We start from the raw sequence: 11,846 nt of genomic DNA, 5'->3' as shown, positions 1-11,846 counted from the left end.
TTTTTTTTTTTTTTTTTTAAACAGAAGCAATCTGCATACGTTGCTGGAGACCCGGTGTGGAGGAGAGATTAGGAAACCTGCCCTCCAGAGGGGGGATAACCAGTGTCCGTGTGAAGCTGTGGAAGAGAGCAGGTTCTAGACTCATGCTGCCTGGTTTAGTTCCTGCTGTCACCGAGCCCTAGCTGTGTGATCTCGAGAAAGTGACTTAACCTCTCTGTGCTTCGATGATCCTTTTTGTGAACCGAGGATATTAATGGAGCCTGCTGTAGATTTTTGTGAGGATGAAATACTAAAAGCACTCAGAGCAGTGCCTGGTGCGTCACGAGCCCGGGTAATTATTATTATTTGTTATTATTTTGCTGGTGCTGGTGCTGGGGGAGTGGGAGCCAGAGAACAGATGGCGGTGGGGGGAGGGCACAGCCTCAACGGGAGGGCAGGTGTTCCACCACCGAGGGTGTGGACAGTATGTGTGGATGGCAAAGGCACGTGCTAATTCGATAGTAGGAAGCCGGGAGGATTGCTCTCTGAGAGCTTTTGCATTTGCACGGGGCAGGAAGAGACATTCTCTGTCTAGGATCAAAAGGGAGGGAAATCCAGTTTCTAAGAAGGGAACGTTTTGAAATAGTCGTTGCTGAGAGTGTAGGATTAGACTAACTGTGGAGACGCCGGGCAGCTCTTGGCCAGAGCTGGGGGTCTGGTGGGCAGCCAGGGGTGTCCCATGGCTATGGTCTGCTTGGGGCTGGGGTGTCCCTTGTGCTCGGGGCTGGGGGTGTCCCACGCAGGGTTCAGCACCTGCAGCCAGGCATGGGGCTCAGCACAGGGCTGACTCCACCTGTGGAGGGGGGTTCTCCCTTACTTAAGCTGGAAGGACATAGCATACGGGACTTGAGATGCTGGGAAGATGGTGGCTGGATGAAATGGACCAATATCCTAACATCTGGTTAGTTTGTACTAACGTCTCAAGAGCGACGCCGACATATACTGGGCTTTCCCACATTTTTTCATTCATTCTTTTGCAGTCATGGCTGAGGTTGCTGTAGATGGTGAGTAATCTGATGACATTAAGGAGCTGATACAGAAAACGATCACTGGGTGCCTCATGGGGGTTGAAGAAAAACAATCTTCCTTTAAGAAGGAATTCTCCTTGCGGGGGCTCTGGAAGGGCTTCTAGTTAGGAACGTTGGAAAGGCTCTGCTCTTCCTTCTTCAACCCCGGCTGTGTCCCTGCAGTGGCCCCACGGTCTGCTGTTCTGACACCGGCTCTCCTTTGCGGCTTGGGCCCGAGTCAGGAGCTCTGGATGGACCCCTTCGCCACCTGCCTCGCAGAGACTGAAGCTGAGGGAGGGGCCTCATGGTGATGCCGAGCAGGGCGGGCTAGGAACCGAGGGACGGGGTTGACAGGTGTCTGAGGCCAGTCTTCCCTCTGTCGGGCTGGGAGAGCTGGGGGCGGGAATGGATGAAGGAGCAGGAGCCTCTGGCCGGGTTGTGACCTTGGGCCCTGGGAAGGGCACACTGGTTTGCCAAGCACCTGCTGTGTGAGGGTGTTCCCCCCATGCTACCGTCTCTTAGATGCCATCAGCCCTGGAGGGTCGGCCGACACTATGTCCCACTACCGGCCGACACTATGTCCCAACCCGGGTCATAGGCTCTGCATCTGGAAAGGAGGACAAGGCAGCAGCCGTCCTCAGCTGGGGCTCCTGGACTCTGGGGTTTCTCTGGAGATGCTACAGGACTCACCAGGGGTGGTGTAAGGGGACAGGCAGGTACATCCTCGTCCCCATCACCCCGAACCCGCTCCATAGACTGGAGCCCCTGCAGACTGGCTGGAAGCACAGATGTCACAAAGCTCGGACCTCTGTCTCTAAAGACATCCCGGGACTCTGACGGCTGCTTTCTGCCACGGCGCTTTGGGCCTTTGGGTCTGCATTTCCCTGTTCTGTGCCTCGGTTTCCCTGTCTGCAGAGTGAGGGTTTGGATAAGAGAAGCTCTGGCTTCGGGGAGTGGAGGGGGTGGTAAACACTTGGGTCCCCCGGACCCCATGAGGTGGGCCACGTGGGCGGGCCAGTGCCACCAAAGTTCGATCTCCCCCGTGCCCTGCCACACGGGCACCAGCTCCCGTGGCTCTGCTCCAGGCCTCTGTCCCACTCCACTTGTCAGTAGCGAGTCACACTGCTTCTTTCCTTCCTCTTTCCTCCAGGGACCCACGACGTGGCAGCTAAGCCCAGCCCAGTCACCACCCGCCACCCAAGGGCCGCAGACCGGGAGAAGAAGAAGGGCAGCCTCACCTCCTCTCTGAGGATGGACCCGCACGGCCGTTCTGGAAGGAGCAGGAAATCTACAAAACTGCGGTCCATCTCCCGGTCCCTGATGCTCTGTAACGCTAAGACCAGTGACGATGGTTCAAGCCCCGATGAGAGATACCCGGATCCCTTCGAGATCTCCCTGGGCCAGGGCAAGGAGGGGATTTTCCACTCATCTGTGCAGCTGGCAGACACATCGGAGGCCGGGCCCAGCAGCATTCCTGATCTGGCGCTGGCCTCCGAGGCGGTTCAGGTCCAAGCAGCTGGGAGTGACCGAGGCAAGAGCTGCAGGAGGCTACTCTTCATGAAGGTACGCCCAGGGCCGGCACGGTCGGAAGAGTCTGTGGTTGGTTTCGGGGCTCCGAATGAAGGTCTTTGAACCTCTTTACTCGGAGGTCAGGAAGGCAGAGAGTTCTAATTCTGAACAAAAGCAAGGAAGAAGCTGAGGCAGGGCTCACCGGAACGGTAATAATGAGCATGGTAGTGAATCAGGCTCAGTTAACCTTCTCACTTGAGAGATTCAATGAGATGCTGTGTTGGTGGGAGGGAAACTGAGCCTGGGTCCCTGCTGGAAAATGCTGGGCAGTGGTCAGTACACTGGCATGTTCTCATCTCAGGCAGACACTCTCTGGCATACGCGCGCATCTCAGGTCACTGACTTACGGGGCCCCGGGCAAGGAGCAGACCTCACGTCACTCGGGGCAAGGACGAGAGGATCAGTGCATTTGCTCCCTGAGTGCTGACCATGAGCATTTGCCAGGTGCCCCTGCCGGTCCCCACACGGGTGTGAGTGCTGGAGCAAACAGGAGGTGAGGGGTCAAGGAAAGCTGAAAATTCGGCAAAAATTCAGAATGACTTCTCTTCCATTAGGACATATTTCAAGTTGTGTTATCACAAGATGGAAATTGCTAATAGAGGGGGATAGAGGCTGATTCTCTGTCCAATACTGTGCCTTCAGCCTTCCATCCAAGGTGGGATTTCTCAAGGGTCCAAGCAGCCCAGAACCTTGGAGCTCATGTGGCTTACCCGGCAACAGGCCAGCCGGGAAGGGTCTGTCCCACCCCTACTGGCACGGGCACACGATTGTCAACAGAAAGTTGGGAAGACATTCCAGTCCCCGTGGAGGGGATCCAGGACCTTTGCACAGCTTGCTTCCTTGAGGAGGAAATCCATTGCTTAGCATGTGTACAATAAACACTATCAGGGACCATCCCTCCAGGTTGGGCTGTTGGGCTCCAGAGACGGGATAGCCCTGGAGGTCTCCAGAGTTAAGCAGCTTCCCTAAGAGCCTCACTCAGCACGGGCTGCTCTGTCACCCATGACATGACTTCTGCTGGTATGGCCTGAGCCCTCCCAATAGGACAGGAGAGGCATGGACCGAGGCTGGGAGGTGGGGAGCGGGTAATGTGCACAGCTGAGTCCCGCGGAGGGCAAGGATGGCCCAGGAAGCCAGGGAGGGCTACTGGCCAGTTTGGAACCCAACCCGAGCTCTTGTTTTCCTTCTGAGGAGCACAGGTGATCCTGAGCCATCCAGGCTAGAGTTCTAAGCAACTGAGGGTTCAGTGTCTGGGGAGGTCTCCTATCAGGAGCGCCAGGACAGGACATAAGGGCAAAGGTGACAGCTGGTCCCGATGTTCTTCCTGGGGGTGCCTCAGTATTGAATAACACCCCCCTTTCTCCCCCTTTTGGAGGGACACTCTAGTGCCTGCCCCAGCTCCTAACCCGCCCTGTGCCCGGGCGTGACTCAGTTGGCCCAGATGGACTCCTCAGTGTCCAGCAGCGCTGTGGTTACATTGATTTCAAAACAGTATCTGGAAAGAGGCCCTGTGACATCAGTCTCTCCTCTAGAAATGCCTCATATGAAAATTAAAGAGGAAGTTAGACGAACAGCCAAATTGAAAAAAAAAAAAAGAAAGCCTTTTTGGAGGCGCTGTGCTTGGCACGACGAGGGCTGAGGAAATGAGTGCCCGGGGATGTGCTGGGGCTGGGCGGGAATGCGCAGAGTCCGGAGCGAGCATCGAACCCACGTCGGGTTGGGAATGCGCAGAGTCCGGAGCGAGCATCGAACCCACGTCGGGTTGGGAATGCGCAGAGTCCGGAGCGAGCATCGAACCCACGTCATGCGAGAAGGCGCTGGTGAGGCTCCTGCTTCAGGGGAAGCTTGCAGGCCCCCAGAGGTGAATTCAAGTGGAAGAACGTTGATAACTAGACTCTCTAACCCAACAAACAAAAATACTCAGTGTATCAGGCCTAGACCTTGAAAAGGAAGAAATGTTCAGACCCTTTGGCTACTCCAGACCCACTTTTTTTCCGAATGGAAAGAGTATTTCAAAATGCCCTTTGGGTAGGACACCGAGCCAGAGGGAAGGAAGCTCGGGCAGGTGGCACTGAGGCCTCGCCCAGACTGTGCTCCTCCCCTCCCTCTTTGTTCTCCCTCCTGTCTCCCTCCTCCCCTTTCCTTCTGTTTCTTCAAACGCTGGCTAAGCACCTGCTACCTCTGGGCTATAGCTATCTATCTACCCCCTGGGGATTAAGAAACGTATTGGAAACTGTTCCTTCCCTCAGGGAACTCGTGCTCTGGAGAAGGGGACAGGTGTGAGCCCAGTGAATCCTGTCCCTTTTTCCCTCGTCCAAGCCATGGCATTCCTTGTTCCACTTTCTTAGGGGAGGGTCTCACGCAGAGGAGGAGTAACAGAACTATATCCTCGAAAGAGCCTTGTGGGCTGTCTTCCATGTCCCCGGAGCTCTGTGCAGTAGCAGGGTTTATGCTCCTCCGATGGCACCTCCCTGGAGGTGAATGGGTCCAGCCAAGTGACTGTGAAATCTTGGTGATCCCGGAAGGTGAGGGTGAGCTCAGGTCGAACAGGGGTCCTCCTGCCCACCGCTCCCGGAGGCTCAGCCCGTGTGGAGAAAGGACGCAGGGAGTGCAAGGAGGGACCAGAGCGGTGGCGGGTGTGCAGGTCGGATGAGGGCGGGAAGTCAGGGGAGATCGTGGAGGGAGGGAGACATGTCTGCGTCCGCCAGCGGAAGCCTGGCTCCAGATGCACGAAAGGGAACCTCTTTGTTTCATTTTTTGAAACACATTTTTTTAAAGATTTTATTTATTTGAAAGAGATTTTTTCAAAAGATTTTATTTATCTATTTGAGAGACAGAGAGTGTGAGAAAGAGATCATGAGCAGGGGGCAGGGGTAGAGGGAGAAAAAGACCCCCCACTAAGCAGGGGAGCCCGACATGGGATGTGATCCCAGGACACAGGGATCATGACCTGAGTCAAAGGCAGATGCTTAACTGACTGAGCCGCCCAGAAGTCCAGTTTCATTTTTAAATTATTATTCTTTAATACTTTAATTCCAATGTTGTTCACATACAGTGTAATATTAGATTCAGGTGTACGACATAGTGATTTACTACTCTCATACCTCATCCATGCTGATCACCACAGGTGCCCTCCTCCGTCCCATCACCTGTTTCCCCCACCCTCTACCTTCCTCCCTGCTGGTGACCAGCAGTGTGTTCTCTACAGTTAAGAGTCTGTTTCTTGGTTTGTCTCTCTTTTTACCCTATGCTTATTCTTTTCTTAAATTCCATTTATAAGTGAAATCGTATGGTATTTGTCTTCCTCTGAGTGATTTATTTCACTTTGCGTAATACTCTCTAGCTCCAGCCCTGTTGTGGCAAATGGCAAGATTCTATTCTTTTTCATGGCTGCGTAATATTCCACTGTGTGTCTATAGCACATCTTCTTTATCCATTCCTCTATCGATGGTCCTGTGGGCCAATTCCATATCTTCGTTACTGTAAATAAAGCTGCTATACATACTGGGGTACATGTATCCCTTTGAATCAGTATTTTTGTATTTTGGGGGCAAATACCCAGTAGTGTGATTGCTGGGCTGTAGGGTAGCTCTAATTTTAATTTTTTGAGGAGCCCCATACTGTTTCCTGCAGAGGCTGCCCCAGTGTGCACGCCCACCCACAGTGCACGAGGGTCCCTTCCTCTCCGCGCCCTCACCGACACTTGTTTCCCTCGTTGTTGATTTTAGCCCTTCCGACAGGTGTGAGCTGATGCCTCATTGTGCTGATTTGCATTTCACGATGGGATCTTTTTATTTTTTTATTTTATAGTTTTAGAAGTTGCATAATTCCCAAAGCAAGTCAAGTATTGCAAAACCAAACCGGACTGCTCCTGGCTGGTCCAGGTCTCCCCGGGGGGCAGGACGACAGGATCCTTTTAAAGAAGTCATCGTCTGCGGCAAACTCAGGAAGGCATTTCCCCACATTCCTCCTAGAAGCTGTGCTGCTTTATCTTTCACATTTGAATCTTTAATTCATATGAAGTCGATTTTGTATGCGTTGTGAAATACATATTTAAACGTTTTTTCCCTGTACAGGTATCTGGGTGATCCAGCATGATTTTTTCCCCCTAGCATGATTTTTTGATGAGCCTGCACAGGCTTCCCTGCAGAGCGGTATTATAAAAAAAAGTCAAGAACCGTATCTGTCATCTGTCTACACACGTACCTATCATTTGTCTCTCTGTCTTTCTGTCATCTCATTACAATCCATTAGTCTTTTTTTTTCCTCCACACTAATATCACACAGTTTTAATTATGACAGTTTTATAATTTTTTTGATATCTGGTAAGTCCTCTAGCTTTGTTCTTCAAACTAGACTCGGTTATGCTATTGGGATTTTTATGGGATTGCCTTGACTCTACAGGTTTATTTGAAGAGAACTGATACCTTCCAAGTATTGAATCCACCCGTCCGTCTGCACGATAGAGCTCTCCCAAGTCTGACTCTAGTGTTTACGTTTGTTTTTTGCAAGAGACAATCATGTTTCCACTATGTTTGAATAATCAGAGCTCTGTCTCCTCCTTCCAATTTTTATACTTTTTCTTCCTCTGTTTCACTGGCCAGCGCTGCCAGTAGCACCTTGTCTCCTTCTGATCTCAAGAGAAAGTTTCATTATTTTGCAAATAAGTATGATGCTTGCCCTGGTTTTGTTGTAGACGTCCTTTATTGGATTGAGAAAGTTTCTCAGTATTTATATTTAGAAAAGAAGTCTTATTTTCCCCCACATCAGTTGTCCAGTTTTATCAAATGATTTTTTTCAGCTTTTATTGAGATTATCATGAAGTGGGGTTTTTTTTTTTCCTACTTTTTTCTTATGAATGTGGTAACTTGGACTGATTGACTTTTTAAAATCTTAAGACAACGTTACACTCCTGGCATCCCAGGACTCAACTTAGCTAAGATCTGTTATCCTTTTGGTGCAACTGTGGCTTTGATATGATAATGTTTTACTTGTGAGTCTTGCCATTTCTGTATGTGGGAAAGCGTGACCTAAAATCTGTTTCTTGTGATGCCCTTGTCTGGTTTTCATATCATGAGTGTGTATGCTGGCCTCATGAAATGAGTTAGGAAACATTTCCTCTTTTTCATCTTTTGGGATGGTTTGACTAATACAGGTGCTATACTTTTCTGAACGGTTGGGAAAATTCACCTGTGAACCCATCTGGGCCTGGAGATCTCTTTGCGGAAAGGTCTTAAATTTTCACCAAATCTACTTAATAGCTACAAGAATATTCAGGTGTTTTTTTTTTTTTTTATTTCTTCCAGTATCAGTTTTGGTAACATGCATTTTTGTTCCAGAAATTTTTTCAACCAAGTTTCAGAATTTATTAGCGTAAAGTCGTTTGTAAATCGAAGTACATTTTCGCTGGCATTTTTGTTGAGATAATGGTTAGATTCACATGATGCTGTAAAGAACAGTTTGGAGAAAGATACCTGGGTGGCTCAGTCAGTTAAGCATCTGGTTTAGGCTCAGGTCGTAATCTCAGGGTCCTGAGATCGAATCCTGCATTGGGCTCCCTGCTCAGTGGGGAGTCTGCTTCTCCCTCTGCCATTGTGATGTCTCTCTCTCTTTCTCTTTCTCAGCCTCTCTATCTCTCAAATAATTTTTTTTTTTTAAAGAAAAATACAGGGAGATGCTGTGTACTCTCTCCCAGTTTCTCCCAAGGGTAACGTTTTGCAAAACCGTAGTAAAATGTCACAACCAGCACTGGGACATTGACACAACCCATTCATCCGATTCTGACGGCCCCAGCTTTCCCTGCACTCCTGTGGGGGTGTGCGTGTTACCTTTCAGAGATCTGCAGGAGCTGGAGTGGCTGCCTGTTCCTCCCCCATACTGATACTTTGTCTCCTCTCTCTCTTTCCCCTTCAACGCATCTGCCATTCCAGAGCATGTCCATTCTCCAAGGACCAGCTTCTCATTTTGTTGGATTTCTCTGTCCATGGGTTCTGTCTAATTAACCCCTGTCCTTACCCTTACCATTCCTTTCCTCTCCATTCTTCATGTCCAACGTTTTGTTCTTTTTTCCCTAGCTTTTTGAGATGGCAACCTGGATAATTGACCTTCAGCATTTTAATTTTTTTGTAATTTACGGCTACAAATTTCCTTCTAAATTTAGTGGCTTCATCAATAAACTCTGAGAGTCCGTGTTTTCATTATTTTAGATAGTATATGTGTTCTATTGTGATTTCTAGGGTGACCCGTGGTTTATTTAGAAGTGGGTTGTTTAATTTTTCAGGCAGCTGGGGAATTTCTAGTGTGTCCCTCTCTATACTCATTCTTAGACTGATTATTCTAGAGTCAGAGAAGAGAGCGTATTGTAAATAAGTTTAACCATGGAAACTTCTTGAAACAGAGTATGCAGGTTGTTTTTGTGGCAGTGTTCCATGCATGTCTCTTAGATCAAGTTCAACAACCACATTTTCCAGATCTGCTTCCCTTTCCTGGTCCTGTTCTTCTGTTGGTTGCTGGGAGATGCGTGTCAGTCTCCAGCTATGACGGCGGATCTGTTTCTCCTTTCAGTGCCGTCAGTTTTTGCTTTATACATTTTGAAGGTATATTTTATGTGCATAGACATTTAGAATTAAAAAATATTTTCCTGGGGTATTATCACTTTATAATCGACAAATCTCCGTCTTCTGTCTAGTGGTGATTTTTGCTAAAAAAATTATTTGCTATTAGTAAAGCTTAACCTAATGTCTTTTGGTTACTTTCCCCCTCCTTTTTTTTTTTTTTTAAATCATCAACCTGTGTTTGTGTATTTAAGGAGTATCTCATGTAAGCAGCATATAATCGGTTCATTTTCTTCCACCTACAATCTTTATCTTCTAATAACAAGTATTGATTTACACTTGGTTTTCTCTCTCCCATTACCCTCTTTTAGGTTAATATATTTTTTTACTACTCTATTTCCCCTTTGACTGGCTTGTCTGTTAAAAAAAAAACATTTTTTCACTATTCTTTTAATCGTTAAAATATAAAACATAATCCTGAATGTGTTTGAGTCTCATATAAATTAGTACTTTTATTCGTTCTCAGACAATACCGAGGCCTTAGAACACACACCGTCATTTACACCTGCCCACTTTTTTGACATTATTCTCATGCATTTTAATTCTCTGTATACATGAATCCCAAGAACAGGTCATTATTGTTCTGTCCAGTCAGTGCTCATTTACGTTAGTTTCCATGTTTACCTTTTCCATTATTCTTTCCATTATTCATCATTCCTTCCTACACTTCGCGTCTCTCCCGGCATCACCGTCCTTCTGTGAGAAGCAGCCCTGCCTCTAACCCGGGCAGGACGGGGCCAGAGCTCAGATGGGGCCCGACATGCCAAACGTCTACGTATTTAAAAGTTATAGACCAAGGTCACACGTGTCTTAAAACATGTATTCTTCCCTCCTACCTGGACAAATGTCCCTTCATAAGAACGCAGATAGTCAAGTTCAGAGGAGTGCTCAGGGTTCGTCACCAGAGTGAGGGGACACAGGACAGAGCCGTCTCCTGGCTCTGGGTGGGTGGCCACTGTGCCCTCTGTCCGGCTGCTCCTGCACTGCCCAGCGCCCTGTCCAGTGTGGCCGCCTGCAGTTCTGTAATCACTGCTCCCAGCAGGGTTCAGCCTAGGGGTGTGCACACCAAGGGTGTGACTTGTCCTTGGCAGGACAGACGAAGGGCAGACCAGGAGGGGTTGGGGCCCAAGCTCTGCTGGGTGCAGTCTGATGCCTCCTACCTCACCGGTTTCTGACTTTCTCTCGGCTAAATATTACCGGATCGGCACCCTGGCCTCAGGCACTGCATTTGCTCAGCTTGGAGCGGGCTGTCCTTTCATGGAACTGGATGGGATTGGGAACTGGCACCCAGTACAGCTCTAGAAATACTTGTGCAAACAATGGTCACATCAGTGAGTACAGCTGAGGCAGAGTGTCCTGACGGAGCCCGAGTTTGCCTTGGCTTTCTGAGCTGCCGTGTGGGTGTCCGCTGTACCCTGCTCTGGGCATCTCGCCTGCTGGGGTCACCGGATGCCCCATCTGGGAGGGGGGCTGTGGCAGGGGAGAGCAGACATGTGGGAGGTCCTCCCTCAGGGCAGCCCTCCTAGAAGAATGCAAAATGCTTTGATCCACATGGGAAAGGCTTCTGTAGTGGGGCCCGTCCTGCTTTTCTTCACAAATTCAAAATATTGGTTAGGCCAAGTCAGCACTCCCGCTGTGTGACTCAGGCTGGATGAGGTCAGAGTGAGCATCTGAGTCGGGGCTTGTGCGGGGGGGCGGAGGGAGGGTGGTCAGGGCCTCCCTGAGTGGCCGAGTTCCTGCCGTTCGCCGCCTGGGAGCCGCTCAGCCTGTGGCTTTGAGGCCCAGGCTGCCTTGGCTGGGGGGGAAACCCAATCCTTTGGCCACTTGCCTCTTCCTGCCGCAGAAAAGCAGCTTGGAGAGGCTGAGAGCGGCCCCTGGGAGGGAAGCTCGGGGCTCCAGGACTCCCACGGAGCAGCAGCCGCACCCCCCGTGTGTGGTGAGGAGGATGGGAGGGACGGGTGGTCCATGCGCCAACAGTGGGAGTGGAGGCCGCAGGTGTGATTCACAGGCACCTGCTGCGCCCCCCCCCCCCCCCCCCGCCGCGGGACTTCTCGTCCCTGTTTCCATTCTCAAAGGACATTTGGAACTCTTGGCCTGGAAGCCGGTCTTTTGAATCTCATTGGTTCTACTGGGACCCCTTTGGTCCGTGAGAAGGGGTTTGGATGCAAAGAAGACGACCACAGGGGGAAACTGGGAGGAAGTAGTAAACCACCGACGTTTTCAATTCTGCTTCTCAATATGGCCCTCCTTATGTCCATTCCAGTCCACCGAGGGCTTTCCCTATTCCTTGCGCACGGCCCACTGGTTACTGTCTCTGAGCCTCTGCCCTTGCTGCCCTCTGCCTGCACTAGCTTCCCGACTTATTTCCATGAGCCCTAACCTTGGGCATCCTCTCTGTAGGGCTCAGCATCCGTGGACCATCTGTAGGAAACTTTCTCTGACCCTCCCCTCCTCCTGCACCCCGAGCTCAGCTATCCCTACGGGAAACAACCTTCTCCCTCTGCATTTCAGGGGCGTGCCAGGCCTCCCGATTGCACGACACCAATGTATCACAGAAACACACACGTGTCAGGTTCCCCCGAAAGAATGGCAGCACCGGCTCCGGCAGGAAGACCTG

At 50.2% G+C, this 11,846-nt stretch overlaps 1 protein-coding gene across 1 annotated transcript in view; it reads left to right on the top strand.

Annotated features, from left to right (window-relative positions):
* The first annotated feature begins 2,282 nt into the window (after window positions 1-2,282).
* Window positions 2,283-11,846, top strand: part of LOC111152574 (interleukin 16) — a 70,706-nt gene continuing 61,142 nt past the window's right edge. Inside the window, exon 1 of the mRNA XM_022511061.1 lies at window positions 2,283-2,609. Coding sequence (XP_022366769.1) covers window positions 2,298-2,609 — 312 coding nt within the window. The 5' untranslated portion in view covers window positions 2,283-2,297. The remainder of the gene's footprint in view (window positions 2,610-11,846) is intronic.

This window comes from Enhydra lutris, unplaced genomic scaffold (genome assembly GCF_002288905.1).
Source record: "Enhydra lutris kenyoni isolate GAN:26980312 unplaced genomic scaffold, ASM228890v2 scaffoldscaffold29, whole genome shotgun sequence".
Lineage (NCBI taxonomy): Eukaryota > Metazoa > Chordata > Mammalia > Carnivora > Mustelidae > Enhydra > Enhydra lutris.
Note: the sequence above shows the minus strand (reverse complement) of the source record. Positions and strands in the feature narration are given on the sequence as shown.